This window comes from Sebastes umbrosus, chromosome 12 (assembly GCF_015220745.1).
Source record: "Sebastes umbrosus isolate fSebUmb1 chromosome 12, fSebUmb1.pri, whole genome shotgun sequence".
In the NCBI taxonomy this organism is placed as follows: domain Eukaryota; kingdom Metazoa; phylum Chordata; class Actinopteri; order Perciformes; family Sebastidae; genus Sebastes; species Sebastes umbrosus.
The window spans coordinates 6,363,898-6,390,468 of record NC_051280.1 but is presented as its reverse complement, the minus strand read 5'-3'; the positions used below and the strand labels follow the sequence as shown (position 1 = coordinate 6,390,468).

Sequence of the window (26,571 nt, the reverse complement as noted above, 5' to 3'; positions counted from 1 at the left end):
TCCATGTTCAACCACAACAATGGTCTCTTCTTCTGGAGTTTCTAGTCCTTTGTCACTATGCTTTTAATTACAGATATCCACTTATCTCTGTGATGAGTGTGAAGAGGGAGATGATTAAATTGACCTCACACACAGTACTTCCTTTGTATGTCTGTTTGTTAACAGTCATGTTAACCTGATGTGAACCTCAGCACTCAATATTAAAGTGTTTACATGCCAGCAGGAAAGAGAATAACATGTTTTTGTCTGCCAGTACTGTATGGTGGCTGTTAGAGGCTGTGACGTCAACTGCAGGACCTCAATGTGCTCTGTGCCTTTTAAGAAAAGTCTGCTCGTAATATTTCAGAACCAAAATGGCCTTGGATTGGCGATAAAATCAAACAGAAATGCAGGGAAGAAAAGAAAATGCTAATAGCTTTGTCCTTTTAAAATGTAGCCTAAAATCAAATTTGAGTAAAAGAACAAAATAATAGGTCTGCCCAAGCCTTATTTCAATACAAGATTCAGATCTGAGATTCATGCTAAATATAGAATGTTAGGGGGGGAAAGAATGACATCTTACTGTAGAGTGGTCATCTCAGTCAGTGATGGCTGTGTGGCCTTCAGGTAGCTGGCCCGGCGTGCCTGGACCTTGGGCGAGGGTTTGGGGCTCCCATCAGAGTCCCCGCTGTCGTCCTCAGCCATGGCTTTGACATAGCTGCCGCTCCTCATCCTCCGACAGGGGATGTCCTCCTCCTTCCCCAGCGGGGAGAAGCCGCTCCACTCATCCTGAGGTACCTGATGCCCGAGAGGCGGAGAAGACAGAGGAACACTGTCAGGAGGATCCGCTCCACTGCTGTCTGAGTCCCAGCCACCAAACTGGCTAACTAAACTGTCCTGATGGTACATGGAAACTACAGAAACAGAGCTTGCATGCCGTACAACAATCATAAAACACAACACAGAGCGAGATCTAGCATGCATTAACACAGACTGGACTAAACTGATGGCTGGCATTTCTCTTAATCCATCACTCTTTTGACACACACATGCATCCATACACAGCTCTCACATTGCTGTGGTGCAGTCTGTTGGCTAATTAACATGGAAAACAGTATACGTGTATGTGCTTGAGTCAATCTGAAATTTCTCTCTGGCTAATTCATACACATCTGCTTTCCAGGAGTTCTCCAACACAGAACTGTGTCCGTACATGAGCACAGGAGAGTGGCTAATGTGTGGATGAGCATTCATGTGTGTGTGTGTGTGTGTGTGTGTGTGTGTGTTTTTACATTATGTATCTGCACTGATCTTACCCGAGGGTCTGTTTGTTAATTGAGACAGACGTGTTCTATGAGGTCAGATACTGATTGTGCAGTTATAAATAAATTAACTGAACAAGCTTATATTTATAAATTATCATAACGATATAGCACTAAAGATTACAGAATAAAAAGAAAGGAAGCAACAAGATCAAACAGGATGTTAATGTTTGACTTAAAGGGTTTGATCAGTCAATTCACCCCAAAAAATACATTTCTAACATCCCTCTTGTTTTCTACAGAAGCCCGGAGAGGCAAGAAAAAAAAATGATGGTGATCCATTTTCTAAGACTCTTGTTTGATCTCCTATGTTTATGACTTAAAGGGATATTTGGGATGTTTCTCAGTGGGGTTGTATGAGGTACTTCTCCATAGTCAGTGTATTACCTACAGTAGATGGAGTTGGAGAAACAGACAGGAGCACCAGCACGGGAGCAAAGCAGCGTACTGCTGTGGACGGGGGCAGCAGCAAAACACATTTTAGACACCTAATAAGATGAAGGCAGTCAAAGTTAATCTTTCTAAGTTCCTTTTTTTTCTGTGAAACAGGTGTGAAAAAAATTTAGGCAGGTGAATTTTTGTGTGAAATTTATGTTGTAATACTAATTTTGGCCACAAGAGGCTGAAGTGCATCACTACCCCATGTTCTAGATAGGACTAAATGCATTTTAGCTGACTTTTAATTTACATAGTCTCGTAACCAATCGGCTATTGGTCTGACAGCGAGTTAGTAATAGTCAGTCATAAACACAGGAAAGGAAACAATTTAGATCTGACTTTTTTTCTCAGGGCTTCCATAGATATCCATCCACTCAGATAGTTTGGGTTTTAATAGTCAATTTTCAGATATGTGTATCTGAGATTTCTGCCTCGATGCCAAAACAATGGAGTTGAATGGAATTTGTGCTACACACTGCATTGAGAAATTATATATTAAAAAAAAATCAACTGCAACAAAACTACTTCCTGTTTCCTCACAGTAATAATACTGTCTACCAATCAATGGTAATAATGTGTGAATGATTATGGTTGTATGTAGAAATGCTATTTTAAAATTTTAAAATAAAATAGCACTACAAGTACTAGCGAACAGTGCAGTGACTATACGCTGTATGTATTTCTCACATCCGTGTCTAAAGGAGAAAACAGAAATGATAAAGAGAATAAAGCAGGGTAAAGCAGAGGCCTGTAGTTTGAGGGCGGTTAATTGGTGCAATTGGCTAATAACTACTTTCTTATAATAACTGTTTTGTCTGACTTTGACATAGACACCAATGAAATGTCTCATTAAGATGTGACATTACTTTACAAATGTAGCAGTCATTACAATACCATATGAGACAAATATAGTATTATATAATAGCAATGTTAAATCACTGATGCTATATAGTCACTATACTGTATAGTGTTTCAGGGGTCCCTATAAGAATATTCCAGATAATATACAGGAGATGACAATAATGAAAAGAAGTGATCTGGAATAATGTGCTCATTTTTAAATGCTTCATTATGGACTATTACAGGTGTTTCTCCTCACAGTCGAACCAACAAACATTAAGAATGATTTATTAAGTGCTTCTTTGTTTCGTTTCTTCTTTCCAACATTATGGTTGATAATGACATCCCAATAACACAGAGCTGGCTGATAAAACTCCAGGTTTCTCATGCAGATCTGCGTTACCATAGCGCTCTCTCGCAGTGGACATGTTAAGTCATAGAAGGGAAAGCTCAGGTGGAACTAATAACAGTAATAATGAGGCTCCGCTCCACTTTGCTGTGTGTCACTAAGCCATGACAGAGAGCCAGCAGGCACAACACCAGAACCCTGCAACTGGCACACCTGAATTGGGATGCAGCCATTATTAATGCTATTAGTTACACCTGCGTGTGACAGGCGAGACAACGGTCTATAACGCACGCTGCCTTCCAAAGAGAACGTCTGCCTTTTTCAACCTGGACCCTATTTTCCCGTGTTTTTGTGTCTAAGTGACTAAATGGGCAACGTATCCTCACACAGCGGTTCTTATATCTTAAAAAAAAGTTTTTCCTCATTTTTTTGTGCGTTTTCTTACGAATGTCAGGCAACACGTGTCAATTTTCACTTGTTACATGCATATAGCCTCAGGAAAATACTTGGTAAGGTTTGGGAAAAGATTGTGGTTTGGCTTACAATAACTGCCGAAGTGGCGTTATTTAAGTACATCCGTTATGTGACAAATAAATCAACATTGACTTCTGGCATCACGTGACGGACACGGAAGTTGTAGTACCGCCGTTTGGCCACTACTAAAATTAGCTTCAAAGCCTGGTGCTCTTCCTTGGGGCTTGAGCACTCCTCTCTCCAACTCTCAATCACCGTTCTGGGAACAAGTCACAACTCGCGAGATGAGACTCAGAATGAGACTTCTCCTTGAGCGGGACTTGGGATACTATAACAAACAGACCGGATCAATCTAAAGGTTTAAAGGAAAACATTTTATTTCTCTGTAGGGACACTTTTAATAACAATCTGAGCCTATCAGTAGCAAAAACAAGCTCTTTTAGCGGACGTACATTGACGGTGAGGAATTGACCCCAACGATTACATTGCAGCCCTGTTTAGCGGCTGCCGTCTACAGCGCTCTCCCTAAATACTAGATGGACCAATATCAGAAACTATTGTCTCCATTAGCCAGTTAGGCACAAAAACCTGGGAACGTAGGGTCCAGGTTGAAAAATACTGAAGTTACCCTTTAAGAGAACCAAACCCTGACACAATGGGCTTCCATGCATGTCATCTCTTTTGACTGCTTTACTCACTTTACTAATAATAATAGCATGTTAAGCTGTGATGAACCTACATGATGTCTGTATACGTAGCTAATAATATATATATCCAATCCACCACTGCTCATTATTTTTAATTAGCCACACCTTTAGTGTGTGTTGTGCCAGCTGGAGTGAACCCAGCACCTCTACTGCCTTCAGACTGTAGAGGCCAGTGTGAGGATTTGACAGACAACAACAGAGACAGACAGCAGGAGAATTGCACCGCTATTCTGACTAATTATATATGAATCACCGAGGGAAAGAGGCTGAACCGATCTGCCGGGCTCAATGTCTCTGTCTCTCTCCCTCTGTATGTGTGTGACGTCAAAGAGACACAAATGAGCAGTTTGGCTATAAAAAGAGAATGCGGGGAAAGGACCAGCTGCAGTAGCATCAGCAGCGCCTCTCACCCACGCACAGGCCTCACTTCCACTGCAGCTCAATACTCATCCCACTGTAATGGCTGAGGAACAGAGGAGCCCTGCTTCCTATGGTGTACTCTGTCATTAGTGCAGATGCTGGGGCATTTTGAGGTCTAACAAGACAACATCTGTCGGTCCATGTTTTAAGAAATGAGTTACATTCACAGTGTGTATGTCCAGAGCATCTCCTGTGTATTTCATATTACAGGCTGTGGATGGTTTCCTTGGCAACACTTGGCTGTTTTGATGGCTTCAGGCGGCAGCACTAGAAATAACAGGTAGAGTAGTGTAACAGTGCAGCCAGCAGCCGTGCTGGTGAGATGCTGAAGATAATAATTTGCAGATTAAACACATAGAGCCGAGGGGAGTGGGGACAGCTTTAATGTGTTCTCTCTTGACACAACTGATGCAGCAGCTCTGCTCTCTGTGTTACGTTTGTTTGCCACAATCAAAGATATTGTTTGAAAGGGAAAATGTCAGTTGTCTTTTGAGTCTGTATTCTGAGACTTTGTCTTTGTGCTTCAGGTTTAAACATGAAATCCTGAAAGCTTCTCTCTCGCTCTGAAAGTACTTCATTGCTGTTTACTAAAACCACATTCACATAGCTGTCTAATCTGCACTTCAAACAATCATGATCTGTGTTGTATTTGAACTAAACTCAGTGCGGTTTTTCACACTTCCTAGCCCAACAGTAAATGACTGCATGTGTGTGAATATGTCCACATATTTTTCGACTTTTTATCATCCCGTCTCCTACCGGCAGGTTTCTTTTAATCATCATCCATATCTTTCCCTAACCTTAAAGGAATACTTCAGAGCCAAACCCATCATTTGTATATCAACAACAGCAAAACTATATCAAAACTTCAGTTTACAAACTCTCACACAACTGGTGCAGTATAATCCAAGTCTCTTTGATCCAGGTGGATGCTCACTACTTCCCAAACACATGCATCTTCGCTAAAACCTGAGACTGTTTATGCAGAAGTGTTTTAAATAGTATAGAGTAGGGCTGTCAATCGATTTAAATATTTAATCATGATTAATGCATGATTGTCCATAGTTAATCAGGATTAATCACACATTAATCTGACATTTTTTATCTGTTCTAAATGTACCTTAAAGGGAGATTTATTAAGTATTTAATAGTCCTATAAACATGGGAGTGGGCAAATATGCTGCTTTATGCAAATGTATGTATATATTTAATATTGGAAATCAATTAACAACACAAAACAATGATAGATATTGACTTGACTATGACTTGCTCCAAACTGCATGTGATTATCATAAAGTGGGCATGTCTGTAAAGGGGAGACTCGTGGGTACCCATAAAACCTATTTTCATTCACATATCTTGAGGTCAGAGGTCAAGGGACCCCTTTGAAAATGGCCAGGACAGTTTTTCCTCTCCAAAATTTAGGGCAACTTTGGAACGTTGTTAAACCTCCTTCACAGAAAGCTAGTATTGGATTGTTTAGAACCAATGGATTCCTGAGGTTGGAAGTTTTCGGTATCAACCCCAAAAATCCAGTATCCGCCGGGATCTATAACACAGACTCATTGCATTTACTCTACGCGGACTGATCATGCTTACTGTTGTGTGTACTCACCCCATAAAGACCCATTCTGAGCCAGGGAATATGATAGCGTCTCTAATAAGTCCTGGTTCTCTCTGCAGCTGAGCTATAATATAAAAGCCCCAGATGGTGTTTCACAATCCAAGGTAGGCTTTACGCCTCTTGGTAATTTGAATGTTCACTCTTGTGTTGGTAATGCTGATGTATGTCATACAAGAATTTCTAACCACACACACACACACACACACACACATTCAAACACAAGGTTATCCCACACAGCACAGTACAGGCAACAAATACACACCAGCAGCAGGTGCCGGGGAGGCCATTTAACTTATACAGCTACTTACTACACATTGGAATGAATTGAAAGACTTTTCTTATTTTACTTTTCAATATTTCCCAGATATAGAATTTATTTAGGGGGCCGTTAAAAAAAGATTTAGTTTGTAATCTCAATAGTCAGTTTAGAAATGCAGCTCAATCACTGCTTGTGGGTTGACTCCCAGAATATTTACATTTAAGAGCAACCCCCGTAGATTTGAGATCTTTTTATCCCCTCTGGTCCCAAATCCCTCACTGGATCCATTTGTAAGTTCAGTTAAAAATAACTCAGTTCATTCCAAGGGGTTGGTTCAATAGCACTTTATCACATCTGAACCCAGTATTGAATCCATTAGTCACAGATTCAGTCGAGACTTGTAGTAACATTTTGTTTGCTGAGAGAAGCCAGAAACACGACAGTTTTGAGGAGCAGCCTAACCATTGTTCACAACATCAAACTGAGATGAACGTGAGATATAAAATGTTGATTATACTGTATGTATTGGACACATTGAAATAACAGTAGCCTAGTTACGTTTACACACCCTTTTTTTCACGAGCTACTTGATCCAAATAGTGTCAGTCACACTTTTAAGATTAAATCTGTGTGATTTTACTGTATGATGAAAGTTCAAGTTTGTATAAACTCAAACAGATGTGATGAAGAGGCTGAGCGTTTCACTAAAGAGGACTCACCACTCTGTTTTGTTGAACTATAAAAAAACACAGTCCATTCGCAATCGCAGAGGCATGGTAGTACGACCCCCTCATTTGCATAATGAGGCAGAAGTGCATAAAGAATTATAAAAAGAAATGTGTAAAGAAATGAATACATGAATAAATAAGTTTGTGGAAATAAATAAGGGGTGAAATGCAAAGGCAAAATCATGTAGAAATAAATAAATACATGCATAAATACATACAATTAAAAATAAATATAAAATGAATGCGAAATAAATAAAAAAATAAATACAAAACTAAATATAGAAATTTAAAAACTTATAAAAATAAATACATAAATAAATTAAATTAAAAATCAAAAGTGTAAATAAATAAAGGAATTGATCCTAAAATAGATGCATAAATAAAGAAGCAAATTAAAACAGAAGTATCAATTTTTGTCATATTACATCAATTAATTAATGGCTGCATTTATTTTTAATAAACTGTATTTTGTGCAACATTTAATGATATATTTATTTATTTATCAAGTCATTTATTTATTCATTCATTTTTTGTATTATTATTATTTTTGCAGGTTCCGTCCTTCATATTGGTAGAGTGGTTTTTCTTTCTCCAAATAATACAAATAATCTTTAGCCGATGACAGACACCAGATTCCACACAGCACATCATTATATTTGGGCCGTTGGGCAAGTTACTCACGGAATTTATGTTAATTAGCTACGTGACATGATGTGCTGCTGGTGATGGTTGTCAGTTCAGTTTGACAGTTAGTTGTTATGAACGGAAATTTTCCTGACTTCAGAGTGCAAAACTGTATGGCAGCTATAAACGAGTAATGAATAAGCAAGTTTACTCAGTCTGGAAGTTTACTCAAATCAAACAACACAATTTGGGCTCCTCAAATATAACGAAGGCTAATAAAAAGTTAACAAAGTTGATAAACTCAAACCCTATTCAAATTCAAATTTCGTTGAACTACCACTGGGTAACTTCCAAACATATTCAAACTCTTCTACCTCCTATAAGTAGTTAAACAGCTAATAGCTAGCAGTAAAACAGCTCCCCAACACTTCGCTCAAACACAGCACTTCAGAACAGAACAGCACAACAACATGCCATCAAGACAAAAACAGTGAGGAAAGGCAAGATAACTGGTAGAGAGGCAGGAAGGGAAGCACTACTAAATTAAAAATGAAGTCTACAAAGAGGAAAAGGATGCCGTTCTTCATGAGTTCATGTGATTACCTAGCATTCAGAGAGTAAGGCTGCTACTGACTCTGCACTTACTTCTCTCTTCAACTCAAAAAGGAGGAAAGAGGAGGAAGAGGAGAAGGAAGAGGGAGGCTCCCCAAACCAAGAGGAAGTAAAGGAGGTGGAGGTGGGTGGCAGGGTGGTGGGGTGGTGGTTGGTGGGTGGATAAGAAGCGTGGGGGTGAGTTGGGTGAGTGGAGTAAAGGCAGGAGAGGAGGAGTGGTGGAGGTGAAGGGGGAGGTGGCAGTGGGGTTCTTGGGAGTAATAGACTGGTGGTAGGGAGCAATGTTCCCTCTAAGGCTGTGGACGCACTACAACAACGTTATATTACCCCACTATAAATAAATGTACATATTGAGCACTTCATTTATTAACATTAGACCAGTGTGGTGTATAAATTAGCCATAGTTACGGGGCAATTGCGGGAAGCTTATTGTACTGTTCAACACCACTGCAGGTTGTTTTCTATTCGGTTATTATGTGTAAAATAACCCAAATCTGTGTGGCTGTTACGTCACTTTATTAGGACAGGGACGATACACCTATCTCCCGATTCGATACTCTCACGATGCTTATATTGCGGTTCGATATCACGATTTATTGTGATTTTTGTTAAGGGTCTTTTACTTTGGAAAATCTTTAAATGAATCCAGTAAAAATGTTTGATTTTCAGCATGTATGTAGTCAGAAATGTCCTGAAGTCAAATATACCAGTCACTGTCAGGAACATTTTTTTCCAGCAAACCAAAAATCAAAGAATAAAGACATTTCCCTCACAAATTAGTGGTGTTTAATTTTTAATTTATAAGGGACATGTAATGTTTTATACTTCTGGTGAATATAATCCTATCAATCTTATTTCTATATATGTATTTTTTATATACAGTTCCCTTTGTTAACACCTTATTTTGAAAACCAGATTTAGTCACACGTATACTTCCTCTAGCTTCTCCAAGGTCGTCTCTAGCTCTCCCGTCAGCTCCGTTCTCTTTATACATCCATGGTCGGCTCCATCGGGGCCACTTAATGCATTTAACATAAGTGTTAGTATATGGGTGCTCTACAGTTGTAGCACCGGCCAATTTGATCACGGAGATGAGAGTGACGGCTGGCTCGACCGTACATTACCGCAATATGATAACGTTTCCTCTCCCTGACAGAGTTAGCATGCAGCTTTAGATGTTTTGTCTAGCTCGGCTTTTCCTGATAATGTGTGAAACCCAAAGTGTTTCCATACTTTACTGGATGTGTAGTGTTTACCACGCTGGATTTAAAATATAACGGTGCAGGTCGTATCCACGCAGTCCATCAACCATTTTTCTACTTTCTCGTTTCGGCTCGCTGCAGTTTGTTTTGGTTGACGGATATGGAACGGATATGACGTCATGTTACTCTGATTACAACAATAAAAGCAGTAATTTCCTTCTACCTCCGCACAGACTCTAATGAAGCATTTATATTGATTCTGGAATTAAAAAATCAATTTCAAAATTGTAAAAAAAATACGATTAAATGTCTTAAAATAGACACAATAGGGAATAATAGGACCTTGCAGATATGGTACAAATATATAAATTTTTTTTATTTGATCAGAATGGCTCAAAGCTGTCTGTAAGGCTGATGAACGTGGTTAAGATTGAATCATGCCTAAAGCCCTCCTATTACCAGTTGTAGTGTGTCCCCAGCCTTAGCCAGTGATATCCAGTCATGGTTTCCAGCCATGTAAATATGTTGCAGTAGTCATTCCAGCCAAACACTAAAGCAATGTGGGGATGTTATTAGAAACGAGCCTGGACTTCAACACAGAGCAGCCCACCAAACTGGGATGCACATCCACTGATCCCTTGGAAGGCTTGTCATGTAAAGCTTCATTTAAATAGAACTGCTGATGTAGAAAAGCATGAAATGCATGCCCTAAGCGCCAGCCCCAGCCAATTTTTATTAGATAGCCATGAGGAGGTGCACTCAGTTGCCAAGGATCCACAGTGCAGACTTATCCCCTTCCCATGACCGTAGGTCCCCAACTGTGTCATGACACCCATCTTATAGAATACACTACGCAAGATGTTTCACAAACTTAACTGTTTTCTGCTTTTCTTCATATGTACAGCTGACTCTTTCAGCTCACTACAAGCTAACTATACTGACCGTTAAACAATATAATAACCTCCATCTCCTGGTAGCAGAGAGAGGGCAGGGCACTGTCCGTGGTGCTGAAGTAGCAGACACATTTGTAATTGCGCCTTTTTCTCTGAGACCTGCCCTTCTGTCAGTTTAGTCTTGGATCTATAATACTCTCTAAACTATAAACTATCAAGGCTAAGTTCTATACTATATTGTAGCCTATATACTCTACAGAGTAGTGTCAATTTTTATCTTCATTTTGTTTGGCTTTCTGTTGTTATATTGCCTTGTATCCTGGTTTTGCTTTACTTTATCTGTCAAAGCAGTTTATAAACTGTGTTTTTAAAGGTGCTATATAAATAAAGTTATTATTATAGAGACGCACTGCTGCCTGTATTATTCCTATAATATCCCTATAATATTTTTATGATCATGCTCCCATTGGGCCATCCCCCCTGTTAAAAATGAACAAATTGCTCAATGGTGTTATGCCTAGATAAAGAGGTATTGGTAGTGTCCCAATGCCAAAATTGTTACAGTACTCTGGACGTCCGGCTGCCTCAAAAATTCCCAGAATACACTGTTAGAAGCAGTGCAAATCTTTGCACACTCTGCTCACTGGCTGGAGGGCACGTCACCACATCTCCAACAGGCCTTTCTAACTTCGTCATAGCAGGTTGAACACAGCTTTAGCAAATGAAATAAAGTTTGAGGCTGTGATTCAAATCCTGCTCTAGTTCAGTAGGTAGTGAGTCACAATACAGTGACTATCTTTGTCAGTATCCTATACTTTACTAAGCATTACATTTTACCTTCTCTCTGTGTTAATTATATGTGTAAGTATAGGACCATTACCATATATAGGAGAGGAGCTGTCATGACTACTTTGTGTGTATAAATCTGCTAATATCAGAGTTCCTGAAATTCCCAAGAACTAGAACAGCGACATAGTATATTTCATATATTTCCAACCCAAGACCACTGTGAATACTATGAACACTGCTACATTATTAATTCAGTGGTCAGATCCTACGTAGGTATTATTAGTACCACCAGCCAGTAGTTCAAGTTGTAACCATGGGGGTACTTTTCCCAATGATTGTGGCAATAGATTGAGATAATTCTCACTCTACATTACAGATCATTCTGGGAGCTTTCAAAAAAGCAAACGTCTAGTGTCCTGAAATGATTTTGGGTTGTGTCTAGAAGGTAATTCGCAAATTGCAAAATCTGATCTGAGATCTACAAAAACTTGCAAAAACTCTCACGAGACTCGACGACTGACCCTATCCTTAACTATTCAAGATCAATGCCTAACCTTAACTATTCTAGATTAATGCCTAACCTTGACTTTGAGAAATCAATGCCTAACCATAACTATTGAAGGCCAATGCCTAACCTTAACTATTCTAGATCAATGCCTAACCTTAATTATTCAAAGTCAATGCCTAACCTTAACTATTCTAGATCAATGCGTAACCTTAACTATTCAAGTTTCGCAGGTTCCCTTCTATACACTACCATGATTTTGGCATTGGGATAACCTAACATTTTTACAGGTAATAAACTAGTACTTCATGCCTATCTGACAAAAACTATTAACTGAATGTGCAAGGACAGCTTGTGTACATCCTGGAACTCATGGCTAAATTTTCCAAAACCTCCAAACAGAATAGCAACCTGTTAAATCCAGTAATGGATTCCACTAATTGGTTTGCCCTTCTCTAACTGAAGCTGTTCTCCAGCAAAGTCAGAGAGTGTAGTGTTTGGTAGGACTGAAGTCTGAAGGTATACAAGACTGGATATCACTGACTTAAAGGAAACATCGGTGAGGAAAGTAAGTGAAAAGGGAAGCAAAAAAGGGGAGGAGAGTGAATCGGCTGGTTTGGATGGGAGTCGGGGAGGAATTAGTTACCTGTAAGAAATGGCAAGAGCGCTCCTGCTGCTGACTGCCCTTAGATTTGACTAGAGCTCTATCTAGGTTTAGGTTACCGGATCCTGCGCTGGCTCGTAGCTGGTTGTGGCTGCTGTTGTTGGTGTAGACCTCTCGGGCCCTGCTCACCGTTAGGCTTGAAGACCACGCCCCTTTCTTCACAAGGGGCCCGTCCACAAGACCCAGTGGCAGCAAGGGGCCACTTCCTCCAACGATACCGCCGCCGCTGTTATTGCTGCTACCACTAACTGGCACACATGACGACGGCGCTGCGTACTTCACGTCGTTGTTGCTCCGGGAGACTTTGAGTGCAGAATGGTGGTGTGTGTGGGCGTGGTGTGCGTGGGTGTGTGTGTGCTCGTTGAGTGTGCCGTAAGGGTCCATCATGAAGTATTGCTGGGACTGCGAGGAGGACATACTGGGGAGGGGAGTCTGGGGGAACTTGTCGTGGCTGTTGCCGGGGTACCGGCCCATTGTCATGGCGATGGGGGAGGGGGAAATGGAGGGTGAGGGTGAGGGTGGAGGTTGGTGGAGGTGGGGGTGGTAGAGACACAGCTCCCGTTCCAGGTTGTCATCTGAGCTCCAATATCCGGAGCCTGGAGCAGATGCTGAGCCGTGGAGCTGGTGGTGGTGGTGGTGGTGGCTTCGATGCTTGGGCTCGGCTGATCGGCAACGCTCACGGCTCTTGCTGCGCTTCCGGTGGCGCGCTCCCACTGGTGGAGTTTCACCTTCTGGGCTGGCCCTCGAACCACCACCACCACCTCCTCCACCACCACCACCACCATTAACGCTCCCATTATTGGCCCCCTTGGAGGACTGTGTGTGATGTGGCCCCTCCAATGAATGAGACTTGGTGAAGAGTTTCTGGACTGAGTGGACCAGGTGGCGAATTCTCCCCGGGCTGTCATTGTTGTTGTTGTTGGCCCCCATCCCCCCAGTGTGGGCAAGCACTCCTCGTTTGTACTGCAGTGTATGGTAGCCATCTCTGGAAATTGACGGCTGACGCTCAAACGGGTCCGCATAGTTTGCTGGTACCCGGGTGGGCGTTTTACCTCCATAGCCTCCTCCACCTCCTCCTCCTCCTCCCCCTCCTCCTCCTATATATGGTACCATGGCCATACACTCATCCTTTACCTCAGGATGGTGAGACGAGGAGGTGGAGTGGCACCTCCTTGGGAAGGTTCCGTATGGGACGATGCTGTTGCTGTCAGAGGGGTACGGGGAACGCTGAGCATTGTAGTAAGACAGCTCAGCTGGATGCGGCATGGGGATGGGCACAGGCATGTCATTCTGACTGATCAAATATGGCTTGCGGTCAACATGGTGACCCAGTAGATCATACGATGGTTCGTAGGAGACCACGTGATGGTGACTCCGACTACCGGACAGGCCTTTCATGACAAGGGGTAGGATGGGTGGATGGAAAGAGGAATGGTATGGATGAGAGATGCCAGGCAGGCCTGTGACCAGAGAAGGGCTGCAGAAGACTGTCCCTGAGAGGAGAGCTGCAGACTCTGGAAGACAGGAAGAGAGAGGAGCCACAAGACAAACAGTTAATGCAAGGCAACAAGGCCAACAAAAAAACAAGTCATATCATGGCAATGATAAACCCTCTGGGTTTAATTAAATCACATAAGTGTTGTAGATGTTAAGACCTTTCAACTTTTGACCTTTAATTAAAGCATCGCCATGTGTCCCACAGTCCCGTTTTAATGGAAACCATCCTTCAGATTTTGAGAATCATTTTAGTTCTCATAGCGAGAAAAGCATCCAAAGATCACAATCCACACTAAGGGTTGGGGAAACTGGGGGAAATCTGGGAGATAGGAAGTGCATACATAAAGAAAAACAGTTTATTTTGATTTCAGATTCATTGACCAATCTATCAATCAATCTACCTAAAGAGCTGCTTATTATGTGCAGGATTGGCGGACTGGAGCCTATCCCAGAATACACTTGGTGAGAGACAGGTAGACCAGATTGTCAGTCTATCACACGTAGACAGAATAACATATTCACATTCACACTTACTGCCTATTTAGAGTCTTCATTTTACGTAACCCGAACCCACACAGACACATGGAGAACATGCAAACTCCACATGGAAAGCCTTGGGGATTTGAACCCAGAATGTGCTTGCTGTGCTGTGACAGTGCTATCCCCAGAGCCACCCTAGTTCTATTGTGAGTTAAAATAAAATCACTGTGCTACATGATTGATGTTACCAAAAGAAAAACAAATGCAGTGGTTCCAGTTAGTGTGTGGTGGAAGCTGGTAGACTAAGACTGCCTCTTTGAATCGACTCTTTACAACCTGGAAATACTGTTCTGTTTATCAGATGGAATTGGAGTGGTTGCAACAGCCTGGTCAGTTTAAGAACGAGGCTGATGTTTGACAAATGCTGATGAGTGGCTTCAATTTCAAAAGCTTTATATTAGCTAGCCCAACTTGTAGTATTAGCTAACTGAGGGGTATTTTTTATTTTCCTTCACCTTACTTTAGTGTGTTTATTTTCACAATGGCATTTGTGTGTGCTGAGAACGGTGCAATCAACGTAGTGGATTAGTCTACACAAAATCCCACCAGCAGATTTAGCACAACACACTGACTGTCTCTCTCACTCGCTCTCTTCTTTACCGTCTCCTCCTACTTGAGATAAATTAACGGAAAACAGCCGATACCGTTTTGGAGGTTTGTGGGCCTCTAACAGGTCCGAACGACGGGGAACACAACTGTCAGCCCAAAAGAAAACCAGAGAAAAGTCCTGTTAGAGAAATAAAGGAATCACAGAGCAGCCCGGTGTGGTGTCGGTGCTGGAGCTAAGGAGAGAGCGGCCGATACTGGTGGACGGTGCAGCTCCAAAAGGTCCCGAAACTACATTTCAAACACCAGACCTCGGCAACATGTCTATCTGTCCTCGTGGCCGGCGCGTGGCGGTGCGGATCCTCAGTGCAGCAGCAGCCAGAAGACCGCCTTGCCAGGAGCAGACGGTAAAGAAGAGAGGGAGTCGGAGAGAGTTGGTGTGTTGCTCAAATTTTTGTCTCATTTGTGGTCTGATAAACAGTAAATTCATCTAAACTGGGTTGAAAAACGATGCAATCTGGTTGCCGTGGTGATGAATTACGACTGACTATTAACCACACGCCCATTCTCTGTTTGAGAAAGAATGTTAACCAAAAAACAGGAAGTAAAACTGGCTGGAGGGGGGCTCTAAGTCCCACACACAAAGGCTCCGAGTGGCTCAGCTGGTAACCAAGAACAAGCCGTTGCTTGGGGCAACACCAGACCTCCAAATCACTGGACCAAATTTAAAAAGTGGGTGGTTGATTCAAGAACTGGAACCAATAAATCCAAAATATACTAATAAATACAGATAGCAGAGGGATGGTACGTTTTAAACATGAACATCCTTTTAAAGCCCGTCTTTTTCATTTCTGCTCAGTGTACTAGACGGACCCGTCCAATCAGCTTGCCCTTATTAGTGCAGGTAAAAGGACTGTAAGAAGTCCCCTCTCTCTGATCTTATATAACTGTGTAGTTCCCATCTCAGGCGACTGTGGGAAAGGGCTCCAGGGTTCAGACTGCTCGCAAGGCAGTTTCATTACAGATGAACAGCCATGCAGGGCCACAGTGTTGATGTGTACGCTGCATGCATGTGTGTGTGTACTTGCACTCTTGCATTTGTGGTGGAGTTGTGGGATAGGTGTACGTGCGTGTGCATGTCTGTGTGAGTTTCCTCTGTCCTGCTTGGCCCATGACACAACTGCTTAACACAACCTGACAGCTCACTGGTAGAAGGGCTGCTAACAAGCTACAGTAACTCCCAGTGAGCTTGGATAAGCCACACACTCACACACACTGAGATCAGTAGAATCCCTCCCCCACTCCTCTCCCTCTGGAGTTCCAGCAGAATAAATCTTACATACACGACACCTTTCAAAATTAAATCCTATTATTATTGATGATGTGCAGCAAAATCTACAACTAATACGGTCTTTAACACATAAGTGTTAACAGTATAATGTTATGTCAGCACTGGTTATGTCAAATCAGTACAATACAGTACAAGGATAAGACAACTGTTTTGGAATTTTTAGCCAATCTAGTGGCGTGGTATTTCTTGGCTGGGAAAAGTGACAAAAAAGTGTGTCAAATCCACAGTGATGAAAATAGTCCGGCACACAAAATCACATAAAACCAAAACATGACGTTTTTAAACTTTGTATTTTGTCCGGATTAAAACAAACAAGATACAACCTTAAACGAGCAGGAGAACGCTATATTAAAAATGATTCAACCAAATGAACCAAATACAGATTTCTTTAACACAGAATATGATTATTATGAGCCCAAAAAAACGAAACAAGGTCGAATTTTCTGAGCTTTTGCTCTGTGAATAAAGGCATCAACCAATCACGTTGTGCGGAACGGACATAATCAATACTTACACTACAACACAGAGGGTCTTGACTACTTTCACAAGTGGCCTCAGAAATTCCCACAATTAAAATCTCAATTTACTACCTAACATAGAGTATTTATCATAGTGGGTGAATGGATGAGGGAGTGATGCCCGTCCATGTTTGTTACTGTCTAAGGCCAAGGCTTAAGAGATGTGATGGAGTCCCACAGACAACCTTTCTTGCTCATGTGTGGGAAATGTAATATTTTTTTTTCAAATTAAGCACACATCGAGCCATGGCTTTAGACGGTAACAAACATATAAGTGCAGTAGCATGTACAGGACCACTACTCACTACTACATGTTTTGTTTTTTCATAGAGAAATAAGGGACATGGGAGATAGAGGAATTCACCGGACTTATATAATGAGTATAGTGTGAATGAACGTCATTTGTTTCTCCTCTTTGAATGAATGTTTCCTCATAATGTGAAAACACATCCCTGATTAAACACTGGATGTACTGTATGTTCTATGAACAATGATGGGTAGGAAGTCCGGAATTACTCAGTCTCACTGGAAAGACATTGTACTCACAACGCCGTGTCTAAAAATATAACGCAACTGAATCGAGGGAGGAAGTGATTCACTTCAAATGATGCGTTAGTGAAGTCAGACGTTACTGTACAAGGACCCAAATAACAGGGGCTTAAATAAGCAGCATTTCTTTTCTACTAGCAGTGATGTACATCTGACTAAATCAAATATGACTTTGTAAAAGAACCTGAACAAATATAAAGTCTGAATAGCTGGAGGAATGGAAGTATTTCCACTACTTAAGAGGGGCCGATACAAAAGATGACCTTTGGGTAGATGTTTCCCCTCCACTTTGAAGGAACTGGCCACTACTGAGCACATCAGCACATTATATGCTGCAGGGTGCTGTTCAGTGGGGGAGGCAAGTGTTACAGCTTTTCTTAAAGCAGTGAAAACTTGAAAAAGAAAAATTGTCATTTAATCAAAAGAGGATGACATAAAGATGTCCCAAAAACAAAATGACTATTTAAAAAAAATGTATCACTCATATTTAATTCTACATTAACCATGTTTATCTGCAGTTCTAATTAGTCAAAACAAATTACACAGCTCTAAAGAGATACTTCAGCAGTTTGGGAAATATTTGTATGCTTTCTCTCAACATCGATGTCATGTCTGTTTATAGGGCTGTGTATTGGCAAGAAACTGGCGATACGATACGTATCATGATACAGGGGTAACAAATCAATATATTGCGAAACATTACGACACTTTAAATTTAATTTTAGGAAAACTGTCATAGTATAAAGAACACATCAGAAATACATCACTTTTAGAACAGGCAAAAATAACACATTTATATTGCATGAAAAAAACTGCATAGTTTTTGCCCCAACCTGCATAAAGGGAGCATGTCTGTAAAGGGGAGACTTGTGGGTACCAATAGAACCCATTTTCACTCACATATCTTGAGGTCAGAGGTCAAGGGACCCCTGTGAATATCACCATGTCAGTTTTTTCTTGCCAAAATTTAGCGTAACTTTGGAGCGTTATTAACTGTAGCCTCATTCTTGACAAGCTAGTATGACATGCTACCAATGGATTCATTAGGTTTTTTTAGTGTCACATGATACCAGTATCTCCAGTCTAGCTTTAAAACTGAACCCACTAAAACCTCCAAAAGATCGAATAGCGGCTGGACCCGATGATAGGCCTTTGGATTTTTAAGAGGTTAATTCAAAATCAATAGTGTTTTGGAGAATCGATACAGTATCACACAATATAATATCGCAGTACTCATGTGTATCAATATTTTCCTACATCCCTATACTGTGATTATAGTACAGAGCTTCAGGACATGTTTAGCCTAGCTTAGCATGAAGACTGGAAGCAGGGGGAAACAGCTAGCAAAGTTAAAAAGAAAAATACATGTACAAACACATACTAACACAATGCATCTTGTTTGTTTTACCTGTACACAAACATAAATCTAAAAATGACTGGAGTTGAGAATGATGGGAGTTATATGCTGAAACCTTTTTTTTGGAAACAACAGCCGGGTGCAGTGACAGTGCAGCCTAGCAAAGTCTTGTCCTCATAGTGAGGTAGCCATTTTTAATAGCATTATACCTGCATAGAGACCAAAACTAAAACCTGTGCTCATCAACCTGGTAACCTGCCCTATAGCCAGAGACTCTGCACAGAAGTACTGGACAGAAGACATAATACCAGCACATACAGTAAGTCCCATTAAAACCACAAATTGTAATTTTTACATTTCTGTTTTTTCCAGATTAAACAAACAAGATACAATATATTAATTGAAATATCTTCATAGGGTTTGGCAGGTTTTGAGCTTTGGAGGATATACAGAGGAGGATCGCACTGTTCCCAGAGATTCCAACAACTGGCAACAAGTAAATGATCCCTCACTGATTTCCCACCAAGAATAGTTCATTGCATGCAACTCCCCCTAAAACCACAAACTTGTTTTTTGTTTGTTTTGTCATATTGGGCAGCAACTGGATCATAAAGTAAAATTATTAGAATCTTTACACATTACACCCTCTATAATTGTATATACTGACTGTCAACGCTGACTGGCCCAGACTGGAATGGACTGGAACGGACTTGGTCCAACCAAGCATGATGCCCAAATCACAACTATAACATGCTCCAACGATCAGAATGTGTTTCTGCTCCTTCAGTTATGAACAGAGCCACTATGTGGAGTGAGGGGTCATGTCACGAGGGACAATCTAATAAAAAGAAGATAATCAAAGCCACTAAACAGACAGAACCAGACTGTAAACTGGTGTCATCAAAACCCGATTGTTTTTGTGAGGATTTTGTTGGGTTTCCTGACTGAATGTAGGCTGAAATTTACGTATCAGTTCCACAGAGATCTCCAGGATGCGCAACACACCATTCTCCCAACTGGAGATTAGCTATTTATACAACTGACAATTGAATGGAGATTTCTAGAAGGAGAGGCGAGAAAAGAGATATGTATGAGAAGAATAGAAGAGGAACGGAGGTAAAGCAGCGGATGGAAACAAAGTCTACGAGATTATATAGAAGGGATGGAAAACAGATGAGAGATTGACAGCTGAACCCCACCCCAACCCGTCTTTTACCACCACCTCCTGCTGCATTTCTCAAAGAGCCATATGTGCCAGGCAGGCTGGGTTGATGCTGTGTGTAGGCGGAAGGAGAAATGAAAATAGGGCTGAGATCAAGTTATTTTAGGCTAAATGGAAGCTGGCGAACAAAAAGCCTTTGAGTCACCCTCTGAGGGTGGATACCAGCACCGAAGGCAGACAGAATACTCGTTTAATATAGCCAGATGGGAATTTACTTCCATACCGGGATACACACAAAAGGGATATACCTAAATATCACATTCAACAAAGTATTAATTCTGTGTCTTTTACAAGACTGTTTAATTTGAATGTATTGAGTGGTATTTGTATCACCTCCACTAACAAGTTCAACATATCAGAAATGAATCCAATTACTATGTGAAAAGACAAAAGGGGTTGTCTGTAGACAGTGGTGTAGTGGCCATCTGGCATACGGGGACAAATCCTGGTTGGCCGTCACATCAGTGGACTGGTGGACAATCGATAAAATATAGACAGACAAGAAGGCCGGTAAAAGATGCATTGAACAGACTGTTCAATGCATCTTTTACCGGCCTTCTAGTCTAGTCAGATGTCTGAGAGGACTACTCTATGGCCCAGTCATAATGTCCCCCCTAAGGCCTTCAGTCCTGAACCCTCAGGGACTTGACTGACGTCACCTGGTAAATGGTTGAGTGTGAGAGGCTGTAAGGGCTTGAAATGGTATAAATATGAATGGGAAGGCACTTTGCGGTAACATGTCATGTTACCGTGACGACACCAATTGTGGGATTTTGTACTGCCGATTTGAACGTCTTCCAGGTTCTCGTCTTACGAGACTATAGGTAACTGTCGATAAATATATTTACTTGTTTTTGTCGAACTTCATTCAGCAAAATTAAAAGAAGTGGTTGATGAATAAACCAGATGTGTAATATAGTCTAATGAATAAACCAGGTGTGTAATATAATCTAATAAATAAACCAGATGTGTAATATAGTGTAATGAATAAACCAGGTGTCTAATATAATCTAAAGAATAAACCAGATGTGTAATATAGTCTAATGAATAAACCAGATGTGTAATATAGTCTAATAAATAAACCAGATGTGTAATATAGTCTAATAAACAAACCAGATGTGTAATATAGTCTAGATGTTTAATATACTCTAATGAATAAACCAGATGTGTAATAGAGACTAATGAATAAACCCGATTTGTAATATAGTCCAGATGTGTAATATACTCTAATGAATAAACCAGATGTGTAATATAGACTAATGAATAAATCAGGTGTGTAATATAGTCTAATGAATAAACCAGATGTGTAATATAGTCTAATGAATAAACCAGGTGTGTAATATAGTCTAATGAATAAACCAGATGTGTAGTATACTCTAATGCTGCATTCCTCTGATTTCATGTGTTTTTATGTTCCATCTTAAATCTTTAATGTTAATGTTTCTGTGCATATTTAAATATGCCTGGCTGAACACCCATGTGCCGTCCTCTTTGTTTACCTTTTTTTTTTATGCCTCCGGGCTTCCCCTGGTAACCGTGGTAACTTTGTGTTTAACATCACAACGTTATGAATTGTGGGTAATCTCTTCAGGCAAAGTCTGCAGAAATGCGGATTTACAGAAATTGCTCATAAAGGGCTCAAAATGTCTGTGAGAGAGCCCTCAAGGACTGAATGATTTGACAGTAGTACAGCCCTGAACCCTCACAGACTTTGCAGGGCCTATATGTTTGAATGGTTTTAGGTTGTAGAAAGTCATCTTTATGATAGATGTTATTTTGTATGAAGGGTTTGTTTAGAACATGGAGAACAAAGGTTCCTGTTTCAGTACCTGTCAAGATCACAATAATGCGGCACAGAACAAGCTGGCAGAATGCTTCAGAATTGTAGACACTGAGTCAGTGTTACCAGACAGTAGAAATATGGAATACAGCATGTAACCTTAATCCCTGACTATTTTTAATTTGGGAATTGTTTTAAAAAAATAATATTTCCTAATATAAGGACAACAAGCCATGGTTTTTACCTGCCAAAGTCAACATTTACCCTGTATTTGGCAGGTGGCAGTTGCTAATTTTATTCCCGAGACTCTAGGGTTAGCACTATTGGAAGTGGATTAATGGAATATCAGATGAACACACTATGGACTGACAAATCACAGTTTAAACCTCTTCAATATAACCACCGAGTAGACTGCAGAGGACCCAAAGTTAAACAGACTATAATATTCAATATTTAGAGCGCAGTTGCACCGTTGTGGTTCAATAATCATCAAGGATTCACTGACGTCTTTCTGGACTGGAAAACTAATTCATAATCAAAGGGTATTTGTCATACAACACTGGGGACTGTGGTCGACTAAAGGGAAGTTTGAATCATTTAATTCTTCTTCTTTTCAGGGCCAAAACTATTTCAGATGTAAATAATACATTTGGTGTCTGAATTATACTGTTTTTATCTCTGTTAAAATAGCCATTCTAGACAGAAAGAAGAAACATATAACTATAACAAACAATTGGCTATTTAACATTACTGGATTTGACAAATCAGAAATTCCAGTCTGGTCAATTTATAGAAAAGGTTTCTCCATTGATTTTCCAACTAACTAACCTTGCAAAATATATGGATATCACAATATAAAATGCCAAATACAGTAACAGAGGATGTCTATCCATATCACCCACTCCTAGTTACTCATAGTGACAACCACAGCCGGTGTGGTCATTGAGTGGTCGTGCATTTAAAAGTAAATTATCACTCGTTTGAAAGTTGATGGTGTGTTAATGTGCTGGTGAGAAGCTGTGAAATCTGAGAAAGAGTTGGATGCGGAACGGTGTTGAGCTCTGCTGTGAGAAAATGAAATCCACAGGACAAAAAGACATTTGAAGTCAACAACAGCAGCAGTCATGTTGTAGTTCAATCAGTGGGCAACTGATAAAGTGCCATAAACTTGCATTCTTTCTAATAGCCAGCAGGGAGATGACAAAATGAGCCTACTTTTCACTTGATTTATTACCTGAGTAAACATTGTAAACGTGAGTTTATGGTCTCAATCGCTAGTTTCAAGTCTTCTTCAATGCAGCATGATGTTCATTTAGTAAATTATGGTCCCATTTAGAGTCAAATAGACCATAAAGCAGGGGATGCTTTAGGGCGGGGCTACCTTGTGATTGACAGGTCGCTACCACAGCGTTGTCCGGTCTGGGAGTTGTCTGTGTTTTTATCTTACAACTTTAACCCTTTCATGGCACATTTTGGTCTCCTAAAAATGTCTTATTGAAGGTTCAGTTGTACTTAGCTCCATCCTCTCATGTCTCTTCTGGTTGCAAAAAAAACAAGATGGCGACAGCCAAAATGCAAAACTCAAGGCTTCAAAATGTCAGTCCACAAACCAATGGGTGACATCACGTTGACTACAATATAGCCGAAGCGTTTCAGAGATAGAAAATGTTGCTAATAGCTAAGCTACTCATACAGCCAAAGGCTCACAGCTGCGGCTACGGTTAGCAGAAGGCTAGGCTGTTAGCAACATTTTCTTTCTATCTCTCTAATAGTTTAGCCTTCTGAGCTCACCGCTAAGATGCTGTAGACATGACAGCTAATTACGGTTAGCAGAAAGCAAAGCTAAACTATTAGCAACATTTTCTCTCCATCTCAAACGCTTCCCAGATATTGTAACTCGCTAGAGCCTTGAATCACATTTTGTTGTCTCAAATGTATGTGATATTGATTCTGGCACCCAACAAAACAGCAATATGACATTTCCGATGTGAAACTACTCTGAGGTGATTTGTGTTTGCCTCCAGTCTTTCCTTTGTTTTGCCTCCAGCTAACACTGTGATGTATCATAACATCGGCTCTAAAAGGGTCTTTATCATATATTATGGCAGACTGTTCAATGCTTATAGCAATAATAGGAGTTTCAATGACCTATAGTATAAAAGAAACCTCTACATTTATCCAAATTACAAAAAAAAAGTTTCTGACAATAATCTAAAAATACAAATACTGCCATTACCATTCACACAGAGCCCAGCGTGTGATTCAGGCTATAATTGAGCAAGATGTGGCTCAATGTCAGGTATAATGGTCTGTAGTCATCGACTACACTTTCGAGGACTGCTATTGTCAACTCGTCACTTTTCAGACATCACTGTGCAAGCAGACGGAAATCAATACATAATGGGACCTGTGTTAAAACCACTGAAAAGAGCAAAGGGGGAATTCAACATAATATATTGATTTTCTCTCTCTCTCTACTGGTTTGATACTCTTTTCCCCAAAACCTACGTCGATGGCTGTTGCCTTGGGTCATTTCATCGTCTTGTGTATCAGTGCTTGTCATTAACCAGTGAGCCGTTTACCTTGTGGCCAATGGAGAGTTATGCTTTACCAACACTGCAGCCATATGTGATGTATCAGCAAAGATGGCAACGCAAATGCAAACATATATAAACTAATGAGACAGAGGGCTCTAGTTTCACTACAGTAAACCAGCAGAACGGCCACACTATGTGTCTTCACTCCGGTCCCAGTATCTTTGATTTGGTCCACACCACCATGCTTGGTGTAGTGATCCTGATGTAGGTTTGTTATGAACTATCTAACCATCTAACGCAGTGAAATAAGGGTTCATTTCGACCAAACCATAAGTTGGTGATTGTTGGATCTGTTGAGTTTGAATGAAGTGTGTTTTACGATGCTACGATGCTTTACGACGAGAAGGGGGTGGGTGGGGTTAATTATATATTTGAGTGGTTCGAACCTATGTGTTTTTATAGAATGAATATTCATACGTCAATTCTGGCCAGTCTTGACAGTCCCAATTGGTATTGGTATCATTTTAAGGGTACTAGTATCATCATTTTTTAAAAGATACCCAACCCTAGCCAAAAACATTTGGTGACCCCTAGTTATGGAGACATTCTTGGTGTTTGACGGTTTGGACGGACAGAGCAATTGACCGTCTTTGCTCTTCTTTAGCCGCACTGGTTGCAGAGTAAAGAGTACAGTAAATCCCCAATACACCGTCAATGATCCTACAATCTCTCTGAAATGTGGAGCTCCATCATCTCATCAGCCCAGTCTATCAAATAATTATTTTAAAGTGAATATAAAATCATCAAAATATTCGTTTGAATCTTTTGTTATTTTCAGGGTTTACCACTCCAGCTGTGACATCAATCAAACATGGCCACCATGTGACCATCCACTGGGAAGGAAAAACAACACGTCACATAGTATGCAGTCTATTGTGTGTGTGTGTGTCTTTTCCTGAGATTTCCTCTCTCTCTTTCCTTTCACTTGTCTCTCCTTCTGTATCTCCTTGTCTTACAAACATTACCAAAAGGAGAAAGGATGTGTAACCATGGTAACCACAGCAGTATGTGAAACAGATATGAGTGAACAGAAATTTTAAATGGAAAAACACTCATTATACCTCCTACATTCCACAGCATTTAGTACTGTGGTTCCACCTAGACCCACATGGGCTCTCTCACACACGCACACACACACATGCACACACCGAATGTATTGTCCTTTGGATGCTAAAAATATATATCCAGGCAGTACCATAGAAACCACTGTCTATAAACAGCAACGGCAGGAGGGTTTTCCTTACGCAGCCTGGATGTGAGACATGGTACTGATGCAGATGTTTGGCTGGACCGCAGCACAGCGAGACCAGCCCAATAATAAACATGAAAGTCTGTCCCTTACTTACTGAGTGAGTGATGAAGTCACACCATTGGCCATCTTTCAAAATCAATAGGTGAAACATTTACACAACACCTGAAAAAATCCACTAATGTAGCTTTACTGTTCTTGTCCTACAAGTGATATACTCTTTATATTAGGACATTACATGATCCACTGCATCACTAGTGTTATACAAAATAAATCGGAATTTCCATTTATTGCAGCCGGAAAATCTACTTGCAGAGGCTGAAAACAAATTTGAGCTAAGTAGGTTATCCAAATCAAACCCCAGAGGCACGAAGAAAGTAATTCATTTTCCTCCTGCACCACCCTTAGTCCAAATTATAGAGCGCTCCAGGGATGACGTATTTTAGTAGACCAAACAGGAAGTTAGCATCGTCCTGGTTCCCTTGACAAAAAGCCAATGGGATTGTTCCATTGGGTTTTATATTATTGCAGAGTATAAGCTCTGTGGCAAACAAACATTTATGACACTTACATGTTTTGTTCAGCGAGATAATCTCCACAGACGAACATAAATGATTCAAAATTCACGAGGGAGATATTTACTGACGTATGTTATATCGTAGAACTAACCGTTAAAATCTCTTAAGCTTGTGTGAATCACAGACCTTATTTCAGGCATTTAATTAAAAACCCATTGACTTCCTGATGAGGGAACTGGAAGTGTGAAAAATGCTCACTCATTTCCAGGTTTTAGGACTCATTCCTGCAGCACTCTATTAGATGTATGGATGAACAGGATAGCCAATGGCCTGATTTTAACAACATGTTCTGTAGATATTCATCGTTTCCGTTGGATGGAGCATCCTCAAACAGCTGAGAACAATATGTCCACTGGTA

General features: G+C 40.6%; 1 protein-coding gene across 4 annotated transcripts in view; it reads right to left on the bottom strand.

The window, feature by feature from the left end:
• The window catches only part of LOC119498779 (disks large-associated protein 1-like), a 106,302-nt gene that overhangs the window by 44,496 nt on the left and 35,235 nt on the right, over nucleotides 1–26,571 (bottom strand). For 3 of the 4 annotated variants that reach the window (XM_037787832.1, XM_037787834.1, XM_037787833.1), the window contains exons 3-4: nucleotides 12,412–13,943; nucleotides 563–777 (exon numbers count right to left, since the gene is read on the bottom strand). In XM_037787832.1, the coding sequence (XP_037643760.1) occupies nucleotides 563–777; nucleotides 12,412–13,827 (1,631 nt within the window). In that variant the 5' untranslated portion in view covers nucleotides 13,828–13,943. The remainder of the gene's footprint in view (nucleotides 1–562; nucleotides 778–12,411; nucleotides 13,944–26,571) is intronic. The other variant, XM_037787835.1, reaches the window with a different exon arrangement.